The 26,346-nt window shown below is 41.3% G+C and overlaps 1 protein-coding gene across 2 annotated transcripts; it reads left to right on the forward strand.

Annotated features, from left to right (window-relative positions):
* The first annotated feature begins 1,880 nt into the window (after positions 1-1,880).
* On the forward strand, positions 1,881-19,821 carry LOC143029642 (putative ATP-dependent RNA helicase DDX23). Of its 2 annotated transcripts, none has more exons than XM_076192425.1 (5): positions 1,881-2,004; positions 7,151-7,345; positions 10,926-11,055; positions 14,081-14,245; positions 15,233-19,821. In XM_076192425.1, the coding sequence occupies exons 2-5, from the start codon at positions 7,152-7,154 to the stop codon at positions 17,144-17,146; spliced, it is 2,403 nt and encodes an 800-aa protein (XP_076048540.1). In that variant the 5' UTR covers positions 1,881-2,004; position 7,151; the 3' UTR covers positions 17,147-19,821. The 2 variants fall into 2 exon arrangements, with proteins under 2 accessions (XP_076048540.1, XP_076048541.1); XM_076192426.1 differs by having other exon boundaries at positions 10,926-11,004.
* Positions 19,822-26,346: the final 6,525 nt, after the last annotated feature.

Below are 26,346 nucleotides of genomic sequence, written 5' to 3' on the forward strand. Positions count from 1 at the left end.
GATGTCCACACCTCTCATAATTTTGTACATGGTCAACAAGTCACATCTTTCTTTTCTTTGTGTGTGTATGTGTGTGAATGGAAATATTGTATATGGCAAATACCCATTGCCTAAAACAGAGGAGATTTTTGTTGTAGTAGGAAAAAGTAATGTTTTTCCAAGATTGATTTGAAAGGTGTTTGTTTACAATTACCAGTGGATGATGAAAACCAGAAGTTGTTGTTATGTATAAAGGTCTGTTTAGATACAAAATATTTCCTTTGTGACTATCATCATTACCCGCTATTTTCTAATGGCTTGTATCACAATTGCTAAGGAAAATTTATGGAGTAATTGCATTTTTGGACAATATATTTATAGAAGGTGAAACTCAGGAAGGACACGACATAAAACTAGAAAGGATTTTGAGAGAACTCCAGAAACACAATGTAGCTATAAATAAGAAGAAGACTGTTTTGAATACTGATAGATTAGAGTATTTGAGCTATTTAGTTTCTGGAGATGGAATTAAACCATCACCTAAGATGCTGGCAGCTATTATTGAAGTGCCTTCTCCTAAGTCTAAATGAGGTAAAATTATTTCTAGGGATGGGTACATATTACAGTAAGTTTGTAGCAAACTATTCTAGTATTCTTTCACCTTTGTATAATTCATTGAAGAAAAAAGCAGATTTTATTTGGTCTAAAGTAGAAGCAAATGCTTTCAGTAAGGTCAAAACTGAGCTATCCATGTCCAATTTGCTTTCAATTTCTTATACTAACAATACAATATTTGTTGAAGTAGATCATGCATCATCAGTTGGTGCGGGTTGTGTTTTAATGCAAGAAAGAATGGATATGAGAAATCAGAGGTATGGCTAGATGATTTACACTAGGAAAATGCTGGAGGGTTACTTAGCCAAGAAAGGACATGAGGTAGATCTTGCTACGAAGGAATCACCAGCATCAGCAGGAGCACCTTATCACTCTGGGGAACCTCCTTCAACAAATCGGCCCCCAAGCTCTTCAATAGTTTCCTATACTACTGAAGAACACAACAGATTGCACAGTTTAAGTATTCAAAAGACGGCAGGATACATTCTTACAGAAAATTGAAGACACTTCCCACACTATTTTATAGTAACATATGACCCCATTATAACAAGCTGGCACATCGTCTATCACTTCACTGGAGGCATCATGGCTAGGGAGGAAACAGCAAAATTTCCTGTAGCTGAGGTGTGTTCGTCGAATTCTTAGTAAGCTATCTCTAATACAAACAATAAAGCATTCAATATTATCAAAAGTTAAACTGTATATATATAAGTAAAGTTACCCCTTACATTTTTACATTTTCTATTATTAGCTATTGTAACAGAAAACACTAACCTTGACTTTTGAAAATTAGTTTCTCTGATCAAACTGTAATCTATTCGGAGTCCACTACTGAACAAATACCTCTCCCAACATTTTCCACGAGTCGAACAAGTGCACCAACTTCTGTTATATCATTCTCATAAAGTCCCATCTCTCTCTCTCTCTCCCTGTCTGGTATTAATAAACTATTACTCCTCCACGTTTATCATCTCGATGCGTTTGGCGTGATATATAATTGGTGCTACATTAAATATATTCAGTAAAGCATTATATATCTATAGTGTACCCATTGATCCTTACCGTCATTGTCATGGTACCCCATATATCTATAGAGATTTTTCTCTATTCGCCACCGGGGACATGCAATTCCAAGCGCTCAGTCAAATTTCCCGCCTTCGAAACTTCTTGGACTATGCATATATTCTGGACTTAACTTCAATGTATTTTGTTGTTAGATATGTTTTGTGAATACATTTATGCTAGAAATAAAACTTTTTAAGTCATTGTGATTTTCTTTTTATATGGTAAAAATCAAATAAACATGGTTTCCGTGCAGTAATGCAACAATTCGAACGTGCTTCGTAAACAAACGTTGTCCAGACTCAATTAGAGTTATCCACAACTTTGAAGAGCTATATGTCATTTAAGGTATTGTATAAAGGTTATTTCATGATCATCACGTCATAATGTTTGAACAGATGAACCTATTTATTAGTCTCTAGTGGCGGAATGTCTTGTACTTATTTTTAATAAGAGAAGGACAACTAGGTAATGGATTTGGGACGAAGCCTTGGGTTTAGCCTTAGGTGTGAAATTTTGAAGGGAGGTAGATTTGAGCCGCTACCCATATAGAACCCTACTCGTACCCCACAATAGCAATCTTGAATCTTCACAGAAATCCTCTCCAGCTTTCCTCCATTCATAATCCAGTTCCATATGCATCACAATGTAGGCATAACAGGTCAGGTATATGAAAGTATTTATGATTGTTGCGCATCCCTAGATATGATTTATATTTATTGTATTGTAGCTATATATTGAAATAGGTCAGCTGGAATGAGTTTAGTTTTTGAAGTGCACACCTAAATGATATAGCAGTAGAAAATTAGATACCAACTTTGTAGATAAGATTATAATACATCAATATATATGTCTTTCTTGTCAGAAATTAATAACAAAATAACCTCTAAAAGCAAATACACTACTGAAAGGAGTGGCAACGATAGGTTTGAAATGCCATGTTGTCTGTATTTATTTATCTAATTATGTTTACCTAAGTGTAGTATATAATAGGAAAGGAGCGGTATCCAGTCAAAACGTCCCCGGTGTGGTAGTACCAAGACGTCCCCGGTTCAAAACGTCCCCGTTCTGCAACGTACTTGTCTGTTCAACGATGAAAATAATTGATAAACCATATCTAATCTGTAATTAAGGAGACTAAAACTCTCCCCAAAACATGAAAATAAGAAATATTCGCGTCCCATTGGAAGTCCAACAACAGGAGCAAATACTTGTTGGGTCCTATCTCCTCTTCTCTAATTTTCTAACATATCTAGACTCAAACGTCCAGTCCTGTCAGTGTCAATTTGACAGTCACAATGGCAATGGGTACTGAGGCCTGGAATATGGCCTCAGTACCTCCGCCAGTACCTTGCATGCTACATATTTTCGAAATAGTGCTATGGAGCCGAGCTTCATGCCATTCTTGAAGCTTTGAAACTCCTCTACACCCCGCAGTCTGATCAGATGCCAAAACTGGCCCTCAACATCCCTGACAACAATGACAACCCTGATGAGATCTTGCATTACAGGTACCGCATTACTAGATGTAGGTTAGGTTAGATTAGGCAAATTCATCATAATTTAACTTCTTTGACTTCCACATCTATCAAAACAAAGATGGAGTCTCAAGTACTCGTCCTGACTCTATTCAGTAGTGTACTGCTGATAGCAACTTATTCTATTATTGATTTCTGCCAAGAATAATGGATGTTATGTTGATGTTTTATAATTTACATAATTAATATTTAATTTATTATTGCCATAGCACTTCTAAAAATTCATCCTGGATTGAGAGCAGCGAGTCTGGAATGTAATTTTTTAGGTCATGTCACAGAGTGGCTGAGTGAAGATTAAATCATGTCCACTGATTCTAAACAAATTCAAGGATTCTGGCATTACTGATGTAACCCATTTCGTCCTGAACATTGACTCATGTGAGAGTGAAGGTTACAAGCCTATGCCAGGAGGCACGTAGCTTTTGCCAAAGCCATCACCTTTACCCTATGCACTCAGACTGTTAGGTCAGGTAACAGTCAATACTAGTAATTGGAGAGAAGTATGGGACTCAAACCATAACTAGGAAACCAGTATGCTTTCAACTGCACCACCAGTGCTTGTGAGATCATCTCAATTAAGGGGGTACGCGACACCTGGGGGGGTGAATTTGGTCAAGATATGGCATTTTTCAAAACTGTGTTCAAAATGTTTGTATACCACTTAGAAATAAATCCCGACAAATAATTTTCCAGCCGCGCGCAATTTAAAGGTCCTGGGTGAGGATTAAAGGGACAGATTTAAAGGCGCAACCCACACTAGAAGGAGGCGTGCCACTTAGGACCTTCAGGCGCAGCGAATAACGTTGAAATTTGATTGAATTTACACTCGCCCAGTGTATCAACGGCCAATACGATTGTGGAGGGGAAGGGAGGAAGGTGGAGGGAGAATATTTCGTCAACTTTGTGCGAAACTAAGCGTTAGTTACCGGCTAGCTCTGAAAAGGGAAGTACGCATGTCTCATGAGCTCTCATTGCAATCTATTACTTTAGCTAGTACATATTACTCTTTAGTACAGTCATCATGGGTAGCAAAAAGAACATCACAATGACAAAAAACAGCAGTTAAAGATGGCAAGCAGTCAAAGACGACTAAAGATCTCACCACCTCTCACTCCACCACCGCCCTCACCTGCACCTCTGTGACGGTGACAGAGGTAAAGGACAACATTAGACTAAACAATTCAAAGAGGAAGATTAAATCCAAAGAAGAAAGCAAGAGGAAAAAGATCAAGGCTATACAGGAAGAAGAAAGAAGAAGGGACATCATATGATGCTGGAGGGGGTGCCCTACCAACATAGATTGGCGAGGGGAATCTGATGAGGAAAGAGAAGGCGCCCACTACTGGAAAATAAACCTCTTTCCAATGATTTAGATACCCTGAAGACCCCCCAGCAGAGAGGTTTCATATGAAGAAACCGCCAAAGGTGCAAAAAAGCAAATTATATGATGTTGTCGTCTGTGCGTCGTCACTACTGTGACATACTTATACTTTAGTTTTTCAGTATTTAAAGTACTTATAATTAAAATATGTTGATAATTTTTACTGTACTTACTTATTATATAATAAGAATTAAGCCATGAAAAAAATCAGTCAAATTGGTGAAACTATAAGCAAGTTACAGATATATTCATATTTCAAGTTGCCATATCTCCGTTCGATATTTTTCTACTTTTTTTTTAATCATAAAAAATCTAATATACATTAGATTTAGATGAAACTTACAGGGAATATTACTTTTAGTAACTGTTAGGGCCGATCGTTCGAATATTTTGAATAGGATGAAAGAGTTCGGAGTAATAATGGAAACAAAGCAAAAAAAATTGTATTTTTCACGATTTTTGCCAGCCATTAAAATTGAAATGCCTGTATGCAAAAGTATAAAGGAAATTGTTCAATTACTCAATGACCGGCCCTAGGTGTGCCTACTGACTAATCATAGCCAAAATATAAAACAAATTGGTCCACGTATTATGGTGCTGTGCACGTTTAAATGTTGCTACTGGTATATGTACATATGTACATGTGTACATGTGTACATACATCATTCTGCTTCACCTAAAATGTAGGCAATATGGATACCTATTTACCTGAGAAGTTTCAGCTCTTTACTCTAAATATTTTAGAAAATGACCTCCAGGTGTCACGTACTCCTTTAATTACTATTTCAGACAGAAAGGTTACACATGGTAAAAGAATGTTTGTGAAAAGTATTTCAAAGTATTATGGTTAACATAATGCCAAAACCATAAAACTTGGATTTTAAATTTTATCTAGCAAACATGTGAGTCAAAAGGATTAATTATCTATGTAAAAAATTTATGTAGTATTTTTTTTTAGAAGTGCACATGTATGCAAAATAACTATAGAAAATTAGATATCTATTTTGTAGATTTTAATATATCAATGTGACATACATTTTTTGATGATGGCGTTGACATTGTGTACCAGGGGTTCTCCCACTCCAAGTGATGTCACCATGCTACATATTTGTAAAATAGTGCTATGGAGCTGAAATTCATCCTTTTCTTCAAGCTACAAACCACGGGCTTCGCCCTCTTCGGCTTCGCCGGGGGCTTGGCTGCGTAAACAGCTGCCTACGGCCGCAGCTTTCCGCGCTCTAATCCCTCGTTTTCCCCTTCGGCCTCGGCCTCGGGGTGGAACCCCAACACGGGATCCCCAGCACGAAGAAGAATGCGAAGAAGAACATGAAGTAGAATGTGAAGAAGAACGCGAGGAAGAAGAACACGAAGAAGAAGAAGAAGAATGCGAAGAACAAGAAGAAGAACGCGAAGAACAAGAAGAAGAAGAAGAGGAACGCGAAGAAGAAGAATACCACCTGACCCCGACTTACCCAAGCGCTTTTTCAAGAATATTTTTAGGACAAAGTTTCACCGTAATACCACCTGTCCCCGACTTCCACAGCGTTTTTTAGAAGAATATTTTTATTTAGACTTAGATGATACTCCTTTACAACCTGCAGTCTGATCAGATGCCAAAACCGGCCATATGACAATGATGACCCTGATAACCTTTAGAATTATGGGTACTGCATTACTAAATATAGGTTAGGTTAGATGCATTTATTGTACTTTAATTTCTTCGACCTCCGCATCTATCAAAACAAAGATGGTGTCTCAAGCAGTCACTGTGGCTCCATTTGTGTAATGCTTTTAACAATTTTTTCTGTTACTGAGTTTGCCAAGAAAAATGTATATTACGATGTATTATAATTTACAAAATCAATATTTTTTTTATTGCTCGATCACATAGGTGTGCACTTCTAAAAATTTACCATTCCCTTTTTTATGGTTTTTAGGATTGTTACTATAAGAATAGTGTACATCTAGGTCTCTTAATCCAACACTTGCCAACCACCACGTGTTTTGATGTTTGAGCCCTGGATATAAACCTATTTTGGGAATTGGTGGTGTTTTATGTTTTGGGCCAATTCCCGAAGTAGTTTTATGTTCTGGGCCTAAACGTGTGTATAAGTAATGGTTGGCGAGTGTTGGATTGAGAAACCTACAGTAGGTGTATATGCATGTTTAGTAACTGAATAAATGTGGGATAAACAGTATGTTTCTGTGTCATAGGTTGACTGTGGAGGCAATATTTGCCTGATGTGGTGGCAGCATGCCTCTGTGATAAAGTTACTCTAGTAATCCTAAACTTGTAGAAGGAAAGGGATCTGACTAGTATACAGTTTTACTTAATTTAACAGGTCCCACTCTGCCAAGATGGTGCTCTTTAATACTTGTAGCATGTATTTGTTCAAATCCAGGGAACTTTTCATTGTTATAGATTTCTAGGTTTAGAGTAAGTCCTTTTAAGTTAATTGTACATTCATTTTTCATATGTTATTTTGTAATTACTGTTTGGTTCAATATGTAGTAAAGGTTTTTCTTGTGCTGGGGTTTTGTGCACAGTTACTAATTGTCATGCTTTGTTTTTCAGGATGGATGAAGACACAGGATTAAAGAACCACAGGAGACGCAGTCGTAGCCGTGAGCGTAAAGAGAGAGACAGGGAACGTGAGCGGAGAGACAGGGATAGAGATAGAGAAAGGGAACGTGATAGAGATAAAGGACGACACAGAGACAGAGAAAGAGAGCGCGATGGTGATAAGGAAAGAGAACGTTTTCGAGATGGGTAAGTTCAGGTTTATGTCTTCCATATAAATGAGTTCCGAATCACATGCATTGGTAAAGCTACCAGTAAAAAAAAAAATAATCCAGCATTATACTATGCTGATATCTACATTACCCCAGTGCACAACCATGCAGAAACACATGCACACCCAAGTCACAAACCAAGCACTCCAAGACAGACCCCCAAACCCAATACTACACCACCCTTCCCGGTGGTGCGGTTGATAGAGCGCTGGACTGTCAAGCACGGTGGTGCTCGCAGTACCTGGTTCGAATCCTGCCCAGGGCCGAAATTATTTCGGTATCGCTGTGCTTCGGGTCGTTACTCTGACTCTTGTGGGCGGGGAGTTGGGTGTGTGTGTACAAGGTGTGTGTGTGTGCATTACCCATAGATCGGTCATACGAGCTCTGAGCTCTCTTCTGGGATGGAAATAGCTGTCGATCACGAGTTCAACACGTGATCCAAAAGACCAAGGTGAATACTTATCTGTAATCCAGTCATTGCCCCTCCCTTCTTAGCACCTCATGGATGAGAGGTCATCCATCTTCCACTATGTTGTTTGGAATAAACGCAATACAGGGAGACATAACATTTCCACAGCAGGACCCAACAGCTGTAGCTGGTTTACCTCTATGGCTTTACTCATCTTATCCAAAAAAAAAAAAAAAAATTACAGAGCAGACAAGAACATCCCTTCAGGCCTTCATTTCTTCATCTATTTATCTATTTACAACCACTCTGCTGAAGATGTTGAATTTACATACATACATATACCAAGGCTTTTTCCCCCTTCCAAGGGAGGTAGCCAAAAAGGGAAAGGCATAAAAACACTCCCACCCATTTCATCCCTAAATACACTCCACACCCCTCCCGCCCTTCCTCTCATCTGAGCACCTCCTGGATGACGGGTCATCCCTGCACCCTGCCCGCCGCCCTGGGTCAGAAGCAGTGTCGCAAGACACAGTACATCCACAGCAAGGCCGCTTCATTTAATCAGCGACCCCCCCTCTCCGTCCCCCTTTGCATATAAGGCGAGGACGGGGAGAAATCCCTTCGGGCTGCGTCAAAATTTACTCACACATACTACCCCACCCCCCACCCCCCGCCCATTCCTCCTCATGCAGTCACAACATCATCCATATACAACCATTCTCCACTCACCTCTGTCTTCCGTCCTCTCCCTTCCTTCCTCAACAGACATTCCCCTCTTCCCCAAAGCCCCCTTCACCCCATCCATCCACCTCATCCTAGGACGTCCCCTCATGTTCACTCCCTCCACATCTGCCTTCCATACCTCTTTTACTAGTCTTTCTTCACTCATTCTTTCCATGTGTCCAAACCATCCTAATATTCTTTCATCAACCCTATCTCCCAAATCCTTTTTCACCCCTGTTCTCCTCCTCACCTCCTCATTTCTCACTCTATCCAGCCTAGTAACCCCCACCATACTTCTCAGACACCTCATCTCAAACACATTCAAACTCCTTCTCTCTTCTTCTCTTATGTTCCACGTTTCTGCCCCATACAGTGCTGTTGGCACAATCACTCCTTCATACAGTCTCCTCTTCGCATCCATTCCCAAATGTCTATTCCTCATTACACTCTTTAAACCACCAAGGCATTTACTCGCTTCTCTCAATCTACATTCTACCTCCACCTTCACTCCACCTTTTCCTGCTACACTTGCACCCAAGTAACTAAAACTATCCACTTCCTCCAGTCGCTCTCCCTTAATGTTCACTTCCAGTCTACTGCCACTTTCACCCCTTGTACATCTCATCACCTTACTTTTACCCACATTTATCTTTAGCTTTCTTCTATCACATACTCTCCCAAACTCTGCCACCAGCTTCCTCAATCCCTCCTCTGACCCTGCCACAAGCGCAGTGTCGTCCGCAAACAACAGCTGGCTCACCTCCCACTTTTCTCCATTTTCTTTAACCATCTCCAATCCCTGACTCACTACCCTAGCATTCACCTCTCGCACCACCCCATCCATGTATAAGTTGAACAGCCAGGGCGACATAACGCATCCTTGACGAAGTCCCACCTTTACTTCAAACCACTCACACTCTCCATTTCTAATCATAACACATGCTCTACTACTCTCATAAAAACTCTTAACAGCTCCCAAAAGCTTTCCTCCTATCCCATAAATCTGCATAACCTCCCACAGTGCCTTTCTGTCTACCCTATCATAAGCCTTTTCCAGATCCATAAAAGCCCAAAAAACATCCTTCCCCTTTCCTATAGCTGTTGAATTTAATACATGTTATTATTGTGGTGGTTTTATATATATATATATATATACATACATACAGTGGCTGCGAAAAGTTTGGGCGCAAAATTATGGGCGCCCCAACTTTCCCCTAAACTCAAAACATGCGAAAAATACAACTTTCCACCCAAACTTTTCGCTATTTTTCAATGCTAGCGTTTGTACCCGTATTTATCCGAGACAATACACACTATTTGGCAACTCTGTTTAGGCACACTCGATGTCACATGGAGTCAGTTTCTAAACATCTCTCACGGAGAGTAGTCTTTTTTTTGCGGTGGTCTCTGTTTTTGTGCCTTGATATCTCCGTAATGGGAAGTGGTAAAGAGCTGGAAAGAGACACAGTTGTTACAATCATAACCCTCTATAAGGAGGGTTATAAGTGTAAAGATATTGCTACTCGTGTGGGAATTGGAGTGCGTCAAGTGCAAAAGTGGACTAAGAAATTTCGAGACGAAGGAAGTGACATCATTCCTACTCCAAAGCATCGCTCTGGTCGGCCAAGGAAGATATCAAATCGTACTTCTACGGTTCTAACTGCCCCCTACGGTTATTATGAGGCAGTTAGAACCGTAGAAATACGATTTGATATCTTCCTTGGCCGACCAGAGCGATGCTTTGGAGTAGGAATGATGTCACTTCCTTCGTCTCGAAATTTCTTGGTCCACTTTTGCACTTGACGCACTCCAATTCCCACACAAGTAGCAATATCTTTACACTTATAACCCTCCTTATAGAGGGTTATGATTGTAACAACTGTGTCTCTTTCCAGCTCTTTACCACTTCCCATTACGGAGATATCAAGGCACAAAAACAGAGACCACCGCAAAAAAAAGACTACTCTCCGTGAGAGATGTTTAGAAAGTGACTCCATGTGACATCGAGTGTGCCTAAACAGAGTTGCCAAATAGTGTGTATTGTCTCGGCTAAATACGGGTACAAACGCTAGCATTGAAAAATAGCGAAAAGTTTGGGTGGAAAGTTGTATTTTTCGCATGTTTTGAGTTTAGGGGAAAGTTGGGGCGCCTATAATTTTGCGCCCAAACTTTTCGCGGCCACTGTGTATATATATATATATATATATATATATATATATTTATGTATATATATATATTATATATGTATATATATTTTTTTTTTTTTTTTTTTTTTGTTTTTCTTTCTCCCTCTCTCCCACAAACCCCAATCTCACCTACCGGCATCCTTTTCATCAAGTTATAATGGAAAATAAGGATTCTTAAATGATAATATATATGTTTAGAATGATTTAACTAATTTTTTTTTTTTTTTTTGTCATCTCAGGCACAAGAAAGATCGGGATAGGGAAGACAGGAAGAGGAACAGAAGTCCTGCAGATGAGAAAGATGGCAAAGAGCCTAAGGTAGTTAAACTTGATGAATTCAGGGATGAATTAGTGTCCAAGAAAGAAAGGGTAATTATCACTTTTTTTTTTTTTTTGTCTAGTAGTTACAAGCTAATACTTTATTGTCATACTTTAACAAAATTATAAATGGTGTACAGAATAACATTTGATATACTGTACAAGGTAAAAATAGAGGGACTAAGAGTGTGGGTGCTTGAAATAGTAAGCCATTGAGTATGATAATCCAAGTTTTAATGGAAAGTGTGATAAAACTTGGGAAGAATGTGTAGTGTAAAGCTAATAGTTTATGATTTTGGAGTACAGAAACCAGTACAATCAGTGGCAAGTGGAGACAACTGGATGTGGTGTCTGCTCACAAGAGGCGGGGACCCATGACTCAAAGACAAATGGCTCTCAAATCTAAGGGAATAATCCCTTTCTCCAAATAGATTCACTTGGTAGTCCAGTCTCTCCAGATGCTAAAATTATATTGATTTCATTGATCACCATCAGTACATATGAATTATTATTCTACATGTAATTTATGGTGGAAATGATGAGAAAAAATAATTTTGATCAAATGTAACATTACATAAGGCTTTGGCTAAAGGTAAGTATGCTTTTTAGGACTTTATGGATTTGGAGAAGGCTTATGACAGGGTAGACAGGAAGCCACTATAGGATTGGGGTAAAGCTGTCAAGGGCAGTCAAGACTTTTTACAAAAGCAATAGAGCTTGTCATACATGCATATACCAAAGGATTTTTCTCCCTTACAAGGGAGGTAGAGCTTGTCAGAATTGGAAACTGAGAGAGCAAGTAGTTTGAGGTAAAGGTGGAGCTGCATCAGGGCTGTGTCATTTCTCCATGGCTGTTCAAAGTGTACACAGATGAGGTGGTACAAAAGGTAGATGAAAGGCTAATAGGCAGGAGATTAGAGATGGATAGAAACGGGAAGTGAGCCAGTTGTTGTTTGCAGACAGCACACTTGTGGCAGGGTCAGAAGGATTAAGGCATTGAGGGATGGGGTTTGGGAAGGTATGCAATAGGAGAAAATTGAAGGTAAATGTGGGTAAAGGTAAGGTGATGAGATGTGCAAGGGGAGAGGATGGCAGTGAATTGAAAGTAAGTCTTAAAAGAAAGAGGCTGGAGGAAGTGGTCAATTTCAAGTATTTGGGGTTCCATGTAGCAGGAGATGGAGGAGTGGGGTGGAGGTAAACTTAGATTGAGAGTTGCAAGTAAACATCTTGGGGAATTGAAAAGTGTCGTAAGAAATAGGCACCTGGGAATAGTTTCAAAGAACTTATATGAAGAGGTGACCATGCCAATGACCCTGGATGGGGGCAGAGACTTGGAATTCAAGAGAGGCAGAAAGGAGAAGTTTATAAATGTTTGAAATGAAGTGTCTAAGAAGTATGGTAGGGATTGCAAGGTTGGATAGGGTGAGGGGGAGAGCAGGGATGGAAAAGGAGCTAACAGATAAGGCTGATGAAAGATTATTGGGATGGTTTGGATACATAGAAAGAGTAGGTGAAGAAAGATTAGCAAAGAAAAGTGGAAAGCAGTGGATGGAGTGAACTTGAGAGGATGACTGAGGATGAGGTGGATGGATGGGGTGAAAGGGGCTTTGAGCAAGAGGGGAATGTCTGTTGAGTAGTTTGGGGGGGATAGGGGTGAATGGAGGGTAATTGTGTGTGGATGATAGTTTGATGCAGCCAGAAGGGATTTCTCTGCCCTCTAGTTTCTGCATGAGGAGACAGAGGGGGGTCACCAATTAAGTGAAGGGGCTTTGCTGTGGATGTACTGTGTCTTGCTGCATTGCTTTTGACCTAGGGCAGTGAGTGGGAGGCAGAGATGACCATTCATTCATGAGGAGCTAAGATGAGAGGGAAACAAGGGTGGTGGGTGGGAGTGGAAGGGGTGCATGACTTTGACTTAGCTACTTCCTTCATAAGGGAGAAGAAGCACTTTGTGTGTGTGTGTGTGTGTGTGTATATATATATATATATATATATATATATATATATATATATATATATATATATATATATATATATATATATACATACATACATATATAAAAACACACCATCAGGAGCTGAGATGGGAGGGGTGATAGAAAGTAAAATGGGTGGGAATAGGTATGTGCCTCTGAATTGGCTACCTCCCTTGTAAGGGTGAAAAAGCTCTTGGTATATAGAAATGGAATAAACATACCAAATATCTTTCACCTCATATAAGGGGTTGGCCTAGTCAGAGTACCCACCTATTTCATATACACATCAAATCCAGGTATTGCCCCTCCAATCTCAGTACCTTATGGATGAAGGGTGATCCCTGTCTTCCACCACACTGCTCAGGTCAAGGACAATGCGTTGAGTCACAGAACTTCTACAGGAGGGACTGTAACATATGAGTGTGTTACTTGGGCTAGGTGATTTAGGGAGAGAGTGATGCGCAGTTTCATTCATATACTTTATTCTAGTGAGGGTAAGTGTGTCAGAGGCAGATGTGGCGTGGTCCCTGAAGTGGGGGACTGACTGTGAAGGCCTAGTGATGCATAACAAGTTGAGTACAGAGAACTAACTGACTGGCCTGCCTGCTCAGGGCAGGCAGCATACATATGTGGGACTGACCCAACACCATGGCACTACTTGACCTAATGCGGTGACCCTTTCTGGCCTGTCAATACCAGTGTCAGGTCCTATGCACTCCAACTCCAAATGCATACAATTTGCATTGATGCTAGAATGCTTGTGGGGTACATGTACATGACAGGACTGACAGCTAGAGCTGGATTATCTGCATTGCTTCATTGTGATTGCGACAGATAATCTCCAACTTTACTCATTACCCCCCTCAGGTTACAGGGCCCAGATGATTTATGGAATGTTTGCTTTGAAAAATAAATTAATTGAATTTTATGTTTAGTTTTTAACCATGATTTTGATACACATAATTTTTTAAAACTACTTGTTTAAGAAAAACAACTCAAGATGTAACCAGGGGAAAGAAAGTCAGTATTAGGGAATGTCGGGTAAATATACTTTGCTACGTTTTGTTTTCCCTGTATTATTACTGACCCTTTCTTCACAGGACCTAGAAGAAGATAGAAAGTCAATTGATAAGAACAAAAAGGAACCACTGTCTTTAGAGGAGATGGTTGCTCGCAAAAGAGCTGAAGAAGATGCTCTTAGTCGACCAAAGTTCATGTCCAAGGCTGACCGCCAGGCTGAAGCGCTCAGGAGGAGACAGGAACAAGTGAGTGCAGCAGTGCGAACACACTGTAGTAAATAGTTTTGGGTTGTATATTTCTCAGTCCAAGTTTCATAAACTGTAGAATGAATTTAGAAATTAATCCCTTCATTTTACATACATACATACATATACCAAAGACTTTTTCTCCCTCACAAGGGAGGTAGTCAGAAAACAAAGGTATAAAATCCATCCCCACATACTCCACTCCCATCCACCCTCCTCCCTCCTTATCTTGGCTTCTCCTGGATGATGGGTCATCCCTGCATCTCACCCACTGTCCTTGGTCAGAAGCAGTGTTGCAAGATACAGCACATCCACAGCAAGGCAGCTTCATTAAATTGGCACCTTTAAAAATTTGTTCTAACCAGTGCCAAACTATTTATTCAGCCAAGGGTCAAATTTGGCTGAATGGAGTCTTGGTCAAAGGAGACCCTGTTTTGTTCAGTCTACCTCTCAGCTGAACAGGATTGTCTGGCATTGGGTAAAACAAAAATCTAAAAGTGTGTCAATATATTGAGAGATGAAAATGTTGATCAGGTTTGTAAACTAAGGTCTTGGCTCTCAATTGCATAGGTGACTGTTTTGTATTAGTATTTCTGATATAATAGTATAGTTGTTTGCACTTTTGCCTTGGTTTTCTTTGCAAGCTACATAACCGTGATAACTATGAGATTAATTTCCTTTCTCCCCGTCTTCTCCATTTCTGCATGAGGGGACGGAGAGAGGGGGTCGCCAATTTAATGAAGCGGCCTTGATATGGATGTGCTGTGTCTTGCAACACTGCTTTTGACCCAGGGCAGTGGGCAAGATGTAGGAATGACCCATCATCCAGGAGGAGCCAAGATAAGGGGGTGGATAGGAGTGGAGTATGTGGGAATGGAATGGGTGGGAGTGGTTTTTATGCCTTCGTTTTGTGGCTACCTCCCTTATATGAATATACTTTTTTCAGCATTTAAACACTCATATTCATTAATTTTTTTTATATTATAGATTGATGAAGTTAGGAAGAAACAAGATGAAGAGCGCAAAGCAAGAGAGAAAATGTATGCAGAAGGTCGCAAAGAACTAGACGTGGCTCTTCGACAGGATGATCCAAGAGAACGTGATCACAGAAGACGTGAACAGAGAGAACCTAGAGAAAATAAAGAAGACATCGAGGCTGAGAAACGTAAACAGCTTGAGCGGGATGCAGTCAACGAAAGATATCTTGGGATTGTTAAAAAGAAAAAGAAAATACGTCGCCTTAACGACAGGAAATTTGTGTTTGACTGGGATGCGAGTGAGGACACATCAGTGGATTATAATGACATATACATTAATAGGCATCAGGTACACTTCTTTGGTCGAGGTCACTTTGGAGGATTGGACTTGAAAGAGCAGAAGAAGAACCAATCAAAATTCTATGGCACATACATGGAACGGAGAAGAACTCAAGCAGAGAAGGACCAAGAGATTATTCGTATAAAGAAGGAACAGAAGAAAGAGGACAAACAGAGATGGGATGACAGGCACTGGAGCGAAAAGAGTTTGCAGGAGATGACAGAGCGAGACTGGCGTATCTTTAGGGAGGATTACAACATTGCCATCAAGGGTGGCCGCATTCCCAACCCCATCCGTAAGTGGACGGAGTCATTGATTAAGGGTGACATCATGGACATTATCAACAAAGTTGGTTACACTGAACCTACACCTATTCAGAGACAGGCCATACCTATTGGTCTGCAGAACAGAGATATCATTGGTGTGGCAGAAACCGGTTCAGGTAAGACACTTGCCTTTCTTATTCCATTGCTTGTATGGATCCAGTCATTGCCTAAGATTGAACGAATTGAGGATGCAGATCAGGGACCGTACGCTATGGTCCTGGCACCTACTCGTGAACTTGCTCAACAGATTGAAGAAGAGACAAATAAGTTTGGACTTCCTTTGGGTATTCGTACTGTGGCGGTAATTGGTGGTCTTTCTCGTGAAGAACAGGGTATGAAACTTAGGATGGGTTGTGAAATTGTGATTGCCACCCCAGGTCGTCTAGTTGACGTTCTAGAGAATCGTTACCTTGTTCTAAACCAGTGTACATATATTGTATTTGATGAGGCTGATAAAATGATTGACATGGGTTTTGAACCAGATGTTCAAAAGATTCTCAAGTACATGCCTGTCACGAATGAAAAACCAGACACAGAAGATGCCGAAGATGAGACAAAATTGCTGGAAAACTTCATGTCTAAGAAAAAGTACCGTCAAACTGTCATGTTTACGGCAACTATGCCTCCACCCGTAGAACGTATGGCACGGCAGTATTTGAGACGGCCAGCCTACGTATATATTGGATCTATTGGCAAACCAGTGGAGCGTGTGGAACAGATTGTGTACATGGTTTCAGAACAAGAGAAGAGAAAGAAGCTTCTCAATATCTTACAGCGAGGAATCACTCCCCCAGTGCTCATCTTTGTCAACCAAAAGAAAGGAGCAGATGTTTTGGCTAAAGGTCTTGAAAAGCTTGGGCATAATGCAACCACTTTGCACGGTGGTAAAGGACAAGAACAGAGAGAACACGCTCTTGCAAACCTCAAATCAGGTGCAAAAGATATCCTGGTTGCCACTGATGTTGCAGGAAGAGGTATTGATATCAAAGATGTTTCTTTGGTTATCAACTACGACATGGCCAAGAATATTGAGGACTACACTCACCGTATTGGGCGTACTGGACGTGCAGGTAAACACGGAAAGGCAATTTCATTCTTGACAAAAGATGACTCTCACCTCTTCTATGACCTGAAGCAAACGATGCTGAGCTCTCCTGTATCCACGTGCCCACCAGAACTAGCCAACCATCCAGAAGCACAACATAAGCCAGGAACAGTTATGACTAAAAAACGAAGAGAGGAAAAAATATTTGCCTGAACTGCAAATAGAGAGTAAAAGAAGGGAGTGTCTCAGCTTCACTGTATTTCACTTAAAGACTATGATATCATTATTTTCATTGAAAATATAATTAACTATGATAAGTACAACAGTGTTCCTACATTTCATAAAAAGGAAATTAAATGGGGCAGAGTTAGAAAGTTTATTTTCCCCTGTGCAAAGTCAAGGCAGGTTTGAACTTGGCCATCTCGCTTACAGAGGGGAAAAGACTATTGGTACATACATACAAGTACAATAAGATTTGGAAAGGAAGAAAAGGATTAAATAGGTTGGTGTAATTGTGAGTATGTCTGTAATGAAATTTACATACATAATATTTATGTAAATGTGTAATTGAGAGGATTAGGAGAGGAACAGAAGGAGTAATTGGTGAGGAACAGTGTGGATTTAGGACAGGTAGAGGTTGTGTAGATCAGATCTTTGTGGTAAGACAGATATGTGAGAAAGCTATAGGAAAGGGGAAGGATGTTTTTTGGGCTTTTATGGATCTGGAAAAGGCTTATGATAGGGTAGACAGAAAGGCACTGTGGGAGGTTATGCAGATTTATGGGATAGGAGGAAAGCTTTTGGGAGCTGTCAAGAGTTTTTATGAGAGTAGTAGAGCTTGTGTCAGGATTAGAAATGGAGAGAGTGAGTGGTTTGAAGTAAAGGTGGGACTTCGTCAAGGATGCGTTATGTCGCCCTGGCTGTTCAACTTATACATGGATGGGGTGGTGCGAGAGGTGAATGCTAGGGTAGTGGGTCAGGGATTGGAGATGGTTAAAGAAAATGGAGAAAAGTGGGAGGTGAGCCAGCTGTTGTTTGCGGACGACACTGCGCTTGTGGCAGGGTCAGAGGAGGGATTGAGGAAGCTGGTGGCAGAGTTTGGGAGAGTATGTGATAGAAGAAAGCTAAAGATAAATGTGGGTAAAAGTAAGGTGATGAGATGTACAAGGGGTGAAAGTGGCAGTAGACTGGAAGTGAACATTAAGGGAGAGCGACTGGAGGAAGTGGATAGTTTTAGATACTTGGGTGCAAGTGTAGCAGGAAAAGGTGGAGGTAGAATGTAGATTGAGAGAAGCGAGTAAATGCCTTGGTGGATTAAAGAGTGTAATGAGGAATAGACATTTGGGAATGGATGCAAAGAGGAGACTGTATGAAGGAGTGATTGTGCCAACAGCACTGTATGGGGCAGAAACGTGGAACATAAGAGAAGAAGAGAGAAGGAGTTTGAATGTGTTTGAGATGAGGTGTCTGAGAAGTATGGTGGGGGTTACTAGGCTGGATAGAGTGAGAAATGAGGAGGTGAGGAGGAGAACAGGGGTGAAAAAGGATTTGGGAGATAGGGTTGATGAAAGAATATTAGGATGGTTTGGACACATGGAAAGAATGAGTGAAGAAAGACTAGTAAAAGAGGTATGGAAGGCAGATGTGGAGGGAGTGAACATGAGGGGACGTCCTAGGATGAGGTGGATGGATGGGGTGAAGGGGGCTTTGGGGAAGAGGGGAATGTCTGTTGAGGAAGGAAGGGAGAGGACGGAAGACAGAGGTGAGTGGAGAATGGTTGTATATGGATGATGTTGTGATTGCATGAGGAGGAATGGGGTGGGGGGTGGGGTAGTATGTGTGAGTAAATTTTGACGCAGCCCGAAGGGATTTCTCCCCGTCCTCTCCTTGTATGCAAGGGGGGACGGAGAGGGGGGGTCGCTGATTAAATGAAGCGGCCTTGCTGTGGATGTGCTGTGTCTTGCGACACTGCTTCTGACCCAGGGCGGTGGGCAGGGTGCAGGGATGACCCGTCATCCAGGAGGTGCTCAGATGAGAGGGAGGGTGGGAGGGGTGTGGAGTGTATCTAGGGATGAAATGGGTGGGAGTGTTTTTATGCCTTTCCCTTTTTGGCTACCTCCCTTGGAAGGGGGAAAAAGCCTTGGTATGTATGTAAATGTGTATATGTGTATATATGCTCACATAAAATATACTTGTACTCGTACACATGTGCATGTAATTTGTTCTACCATGTGTCTAGACATTGGACTTAAGTTCAAAACTCAATTTTTTTTTATTTTTTTTATTTTCTGAATGTACACAAGATTAAGTGGTCTTTATTGCCTTGTATATTCAATTTGACTGACACCACTAATGTTGTTAATACTACAATTTTATGATTATAGCAAACGACTTAAAAAGAATAAATACATTGAGCCCACAGAAAACTGAATGGAATATAGAAATGAAGTTATAACTGTTTTTGTTTATTGACTAACAAGAGGAAAGTGTTTGCCTTACCATAATCTAAAGAGAATGAAAGAATTGTGTGCTGAAAAAAAAGGTTTAGAGAAAAAAAAAATGTAAAAGTGTAAGGGAATGACTTGGACGAATAATCTCCAATTGAAAAAGTTGAAGGAGGAAATACCTGTTGAAACTTACACATACATTAGCTGTTTGTACAGTAACTTTTTTTTTTTTTTATATAATATACTACAGATGTATTTAAAGATATAAGAGAGAAGATAATGCTTGGAGTTCTATAATGGCTATTTCATGTTATTGAGTGTATCACTATCTCTGGGATGGTTGAATTCTTTGTGACATTTTGAATGGACTGGTGTATTTGCTATATATTTCAAATACTTTTCTTTATGTACCAGTTTTAGATAAAACCACAATTATTGTCATGTTTATTTGTATTACTACCTTACTGATTTTTTATTAGTGGGTTAGGGCGTCATTAGGAAGCTCGCTGGCTGAGCGGGTTAGGGCGTCATTACTTGCAGTGAAGGTTGAGGGGATGGCGGTTGAAATCCTGCCACTGGCAAAGTTGGTCCAACAGCATGGCTCACAGTGGCGGCACCAGGGGGGGGCTTGGGTTTTTTTTAGCCCCCCCCAAAAAAGTGGCCAGCCCCCCCATTAGCCCCCCCAACTGAAATGAGCAAATTAAAAATTTAAAACACTCATTGAAATAATTTTATTAAGTGGAATTTTTAATTGCCAGGGCTAAAGATTTGTCAGCCATCAGTGCTAGCCCTACCATTAACCCCCTCCCCTTCTGAAATGAGGATAATATATGTGTATTATCATATTACTATTAGCCCCCCCAAAAAATTTGCTCAGCCCCCCTTAGCCTCCCCAACTAAAAATTCCTGGCGCCGCCACTGATGGCTCACTAAATTCCATGCTACAAAGCCCTCTGTGAGGGGCACTGTCTTAGCCTTCTGGTAGGTGGGAGTTTGTGACGTTAAACCATTTCATATTGCTTGGAACAATAATTAATGAATGGTCCTGTGAAACTGATGTCAGAATTATCTCCCTACTGCCATCTTCAAAACCTATTGACAACCTGCACATCTAGGGCCCTCACACGGGTGGGGGGGGGGGCAGCAATTCTAGCCTAGACTGCTTCCCACAAGGCTGATAAAATAATGGTAATAGAAAAAAAAAAAAGGTCAAAGATGCCCTGAATATTTGACTATAATCAATTATTTTTGCAATAGAATCAACAAAATGAAATATTTTCCCTTATCCTTTCTGCAATAGGGACATTAAATACAAATCTTAAAATCTAACTATTTCACAAGCCATTAGTTAAAATAGGCAGTCAGGGATGGTGACGAGAGTTGGGTGTCACTGAGAACTTTGGCCCCAGGTGGGACTTGAACATGTAAAGGTTCTGTGCACATCTTAACCCATTAAACTCCGATGACAAGATCCTTTTCATTTGGTCAAATAAAACAAAAAATCATAAAACACCTAAATGTTTGATCAAACACCAGAAAAATATGACGTCAGTCCTCGCATGAAGCGAGGACTGACATCATGTTTTTCTGGTGTTTGATCAAACATTTTGGTGTTTTATGATTTTTTGTTTTATTTGACCAAATGACGAGAATCTTGTCATCGGAGTTTAATGGGTTAAGGGGCTCATAGATCTCTGGATCAGACCCGAGACTCAACTTGGCATTCCCTCCACTTCTCAGCGAGAGAAAAGTCAACAACTGGCAGGGACCAATGACGGGTAACTCCACAAATTAGTCCTGGAAGGTGGACAGCGAAGTTTCCCATTTTTGAAAACCCATCAACCCCCACACCTCCATTAGGAGGTGCAGCCCCCAGGGGCTGACACTCAGTCCCTGGACTAAGCCCAAGATCAACTTCAACTGTGCTTCTTGCACTTTTTCACAAAAGGAGAGATGGCAACTGGTAACTACTTTCTTTTTCCTTCAACTTCCAGTGACATAAAAAGTCACACACTGGTACAACAGAAACAGACCAAAGTTTCTTTCTAGAGAGATCAGAGAAGACTACCCGAGCGAGGAACACCGTGAAACGTCGAGTAACTACTCAGGAAGAGGGCAGTCTACCTTCAGGAGAAGGAACAAAGGAGGAGTTCGCAGAAGATGAGTCCTCCCCAGAGGAATACAACACCTGCGCCGAACCTCTTTCGAGCTCGTCTTCGGAGGACTTCGAGGAGCCAAGGAGTTCCTCCTCCTCCTCCTCCTCCTTCAGCGACAGCTTCGATGTGAAGTCCGACCTCAGCATCGACGGCTTCGGGAAGAAGACCGTGCTGGTCGCGAGCACCGCCACAGGTCTCACGAACGTCGCCAAGATCCCCTTGCGAGTGGAGGACACCGCGACAGAAACTTCGAAAGAGATCGAAGCTTTGACGATCCTCGCGCACCCCAACATCGTCCACCTGGTCGACATTACCATGGACGGGGTCTGCGAGATCGTCGTGACGGAGTACTGCCCCGGAGGGACGCTGTACACCGCCCTCGAGAAGTACCTGAAGCCGCCTTCCTGGTCCTGGGTCGACCGAGTCGTTTCCTACTTCAAGCAGCTCGTGTTTGACTTTGTCCAACTCGACCTGAAGACCCAGAACATCGACCTGGACGCAGAAGAGAAAGTCGTCAAATTCATCGACTTCGGTCTCTCAGCCAGGACGTCTTCGGTCTATAATCGAGACATCAGGGACGTTCAGGGCACCCCGTGGTTCATGGCCCTCGAAGTGCAGGACAAGACCCAACACCCTTACGCCGGAGGCAAGGACGATGTGTGGGCCGTTAGGTGCGTACTGTGCGAGCTGTCTGACCTACTACGAGCCCTGGGTCAAGGGACTCCGGCTCAAGAGTCAAATGACGCACTACCTCAGGTGCTGCGAGCGGGGGGGGGGGGGGACCCGCTTACAACGCCACGCTGCCGGGAGTCTTCACGACGTCCCAGGAGGAGGCTCTCCTGTGCGTCTTTACGGGAATGCTCGAGCCGACCCGTGAGGAGGGTCACCGTCTGGCAGCTGCGCCAGTTTGAACTCCCACAGAGGAAAGGGGAAAAGTTCTCGTCAATGGCGTCATCTGTCAACAGTTGACCCCTTTATCTGCGCCCCTAAGGTTAAAAAGTAATAAAAAGGGGAACAAAAGAAAACTAGGCATGTAATAATAATGATAATAATAAATGAAAATAAAAAAGGTAAAGTAAAAAAAATAAATATATGAAAAATTATAAAAAGTAAAGAATTAAAACATAGGGGCTTCATCTCTAATACATACATACATATACCAAGGCTATTTCCCCCTTACAAGGGAGGTAGCCAAAAAGAAATAGGCATAAAATCATTCCTTCCCACCCATTCCATCCCTGAATACACTCCACTCCCCTCCACCCTCCCTCCCATCTTAGCACCTCCTTGATGACGGGTCATCCCTGCGCCCTGTCCACTGCCCTGGGTCAGAGGCAGTGTCGTAAGGCACAGCAAGGCCGCTTCATTAAATCGGCGACCCCCCCCCTCCGTCCCCCCATGCAAAAAAGGAGAAGACGGCGAGAAATCCCTTCGGGCTGCGTCAAATTTTGCTCACACATACTACCTCACCCCCCATCTCCCCACCCATTCCACCTCATGCATCACAACATCATCCATATACAACCCTTCTCCATTCACCCCTGTCTTCTGTCCTCTACCGTCTTTCCTCAACAGACATTCCCCTCTTCCCCAAAGCCTCCTTCACCCCATCCATCCATCTCTAATAGATAAATAAATAAATCTACTAATATATAATAATATTTAGTCTGATTTTTTTCTCTCCATTGGACACTTGAACCCGCCAGCTGAGGTTACTCAGTTATATGTCTATTAATCTATTATACCAAAAGAGCGTGGGTGGGCACGTTCACAGTGAAACAGATTGTGCATACCCTTTACTGTGTGAAGTGCGATTAAGGACAATGCGTGAAACACTAGCAGAAAACAAGAGACGCCAGAGACACTTCTGGAAGTGCGTTTCTATTGTTAAGAAGTCCTCTAAGAAGGAACTGATAGAGACACTAAAGTTAGCAGCAGCCTTTCGATTTGAACATAAGGAGGCTTTCCCGGAGGTATACGGGAAAACGAACTCCTTCTTTGTCGGAAATAGTATAGAGAAGTTTCATGCAATATTTCTGTTCAATGAAAAGTTACGAGATGACCCCGCGAGCGAAGCGAGCAGGATCCACGCCCAAGCCATGGCAGCGAAGCTGGCGCTTGTAAATAAACAAAGAAATAAATAAATCCCCTCAGCTGAATAAAATCGCCTGGCTATTCGATTCATTCCCCCCCCCCGACACCCTCTCGTTAACGAGGGAGATCCAAGAGAAAATACAATCCATTATAACCACGACACGTTAACGAGGAGACTGTACGGGCAGAATGCAGGTGAATGTATAAAATGTACAATCAAGTCATGTTCACATTATTGAAGAGGAAGAAGGAATGAGAGAAAGAAAAGGGGGAGAGATGAAGAGAGAATGAGGTCGTGTGTGTGTGTGTGTGTGTGCGTCTGCGTGTGTGTGTGTGTGGGTGTGGTGGTACCTCAACTAATGCAGGGTACCTATTGCCATACAAGAATAAGAACTATGCTCGTGAGGTCCCGTTTCTTTGTTTCCACTTCTCAAAATTTGCTTTAAATTTATTCATGCTGCCCGTTTGTGCTGTTTCTTCTAATTTGTTGTACAAACTATCGTATGTACGCGGAAAACTATCTTTTTTAAGGCCTTTAGACATTCTGTCGCTTTAAGCTGGCTGCACAATAGGTATTTCGTTAGCATGCTATTTGCTTATGCTACTTCGTTTGAGTAGAAACTACTTCGGTTACGATCTTTTGTTTTTCAAATTTCCAAATGTCAAATTACTCTGACGAAGTAAGAGAAGTTAAACTTATGTAAATGTTAGAAACATTGTTGAACTGTTGTTTCGGAACTCTAGAATGTTGTAACCAAAGTCATTTCTACTCAAACGAGGTAGCAAAAGCGAGTAGCATGCTAGCCTAGTGTGCCGCCAACTTGTATTTTTCAGCATCAATTTTTTTCTTAATATCTTGAATAGTATTTGCACACACGGTTTCTTTATCTAAGTTATTCCATATATCCAGCACTCTGCGTGGGAAGTTATTCTTGTGTGTGTGTGTGTGTGTGTGTGTGTGTGTGTGTGTGTGTGTGTGTGTGTGTGTGTGTGTGTGTGTGTGTGTGTGTGTACGCGCGTGTGGGTGTCAGTGTGTGTGTGTGCGCGCGCGCGTTATACGGGTCTCATTGAATATATAAACAAACATTCCTCTGTTCCCCTTGACTGCACACAAAAAGATTCCTTCCGCCAGAGTTTGCAAGGCCAACAGAGCTTCATGATCAGAATACAGTCGGGTTACCCTCTCCCGTTTTCTATGGGGGGGTGGGGGTTGTCCCCTTGACCTGTGACCCTATAAGAATGGGGTCCTCCCCTCTATTGAATAAAATCGCCTGGCGTCAGAGAGAGTCCCGTTCTCTGGTGAATAAAATCGTCTGGTGCAACTCCAGAATTATTCCAGTAAAGTGTGGAGCAGTTGAGAAGGGGTCAACATCACTCCCGTTTAATAAACAGAAAACGGAGAGTTTTGTGAATGTGCATCTCCTTCAACACTAGGTTGTACTCCTCCTTTAAAGGGGTTATCACATCGGGCTATTTTTCCTCCGACATCCTACCTCCATCATCCATTTCAATAACTAGAACATGACTTCGCTCACGGAAATCTAGGCATCTCTAAGAACATTTCAACAGTATGTCCAACATTCGAATAGGCAAACAATCTCTTAGTTCATCATTCAGCTGAATGATAATTTGATATTTGGACATTTGCAGAATAAGATATTGTAACCGAAGTCGTTTTTACTTTTACAAATTAGTAACTGTCGGTGCTGTTGGAGTCAGTGGAATCCCAGTGTGATAACCCAACTAACCGTCGCCGCCATCCTATTCTGTTCATTTCCACAGCAACCCCAACCCAGCTCACACATAGACCAGGTGTTCTCAAAATAGTGCCTCTATAACCCCAGGGTGTATCGAAACTGGTTCTTGGGATCCAAAAAGGCATCCTGGAAAATATTTAAAGAGTAACCACCAGGTACACCTTTGCAGTTTTTCTCTTTTGAAATGTTGTTTATTTTCACGCGAACCACTTTTAAAACAAACATCTTATCTCAAAAGTATTATCTGAGGGAATTTTTGAAGAAAATATTCGTCGTCTGCTAATCTGCATCTTAAAATACGACATACAGCGCCATCTCTTGGTATTAGTTCCGATGACGTCATGAGTTGTGTATTAACCCAAGCGTCCTGTGGCAAAAATGACGACATTCAGCGACATCGAGAACTTTTCATTGTCCTTTGAGACTAGTCTCGATTCCTTAAATATATCTGACAACAGCCAAAATATGAGCTACCAATCTGAACCAGAATCTCTCCTAAATTTTATGTTAAATAGCCTACGGCATTCGACAAGCTCATCATTCATCAAATACAATGACAATGCATGAAGAATAAATACAACTGATAACGTCACTGTGTAGTAGATGGAGCTAAGATCAGTAATTTCAAACTGCAATGAATAAAAAACGAAAGTTTTGTGTAATTTATTTAGTTATTATTGATTTTGGAAAGTGCCAAGAACTAATTGAGGTAAAATTTAGCATCTTTTATTTACAAAGTGGTTACCCTTCAATCGATATTTTGTGCAGGAATTATACATCATTAATCTATTAACTGAAAATAAAAATAAAAATGAGTCCCTAGAATTCAGCTGTTTGCTCTTAGCCGTCCTGTTTTCTCTCTTTCACTGTAAATTAAAAGTTAAACGTCGGAGCATTAGGCTAATACTGAAGAGGGTTATCAGATTGACTTTGAGTTGATCTTTGGGGTGTCGGGGCTG

The sequence above is a fragment of the Oratosquilla oratoria genome, chromosome 11 (assembly GCF_046742065.1).
Source record: "Oratosquilla oratoria isolate Oo_2021 chromosome 11, ASM4674206v1, whole genome shotgun sequence".
NCBI lineage: Eukaryota > Metazoa > Arthropoda > Malacostraca > Stomatopoda > Squillidae > Oratosquilla > Oratosquilla oratoria.

Coding starts and splice junctions, on each gene's coding strand:
- LOC143029642 (XM_076192425.1), top strand. CDS start 7,152: ATGGATGAAGACACAGGATTAAAGAACCACAGGAGACGCAGTCGTAGC. Junction 7,346..10,925: donor AGAGAACGTTTTCGAGATGG/GTAAGTTCAGGT, acceptor TTGTCATCTCAG/GCACAAGAAAGATCGGGATA. Junction 11,056..14,080: donor TAGTGTCCAAGAAAGAAAGG/GTAATTATCACT, acceptor CTTTCTTCACAG/GACCTAGAAGAAGATAGAAA.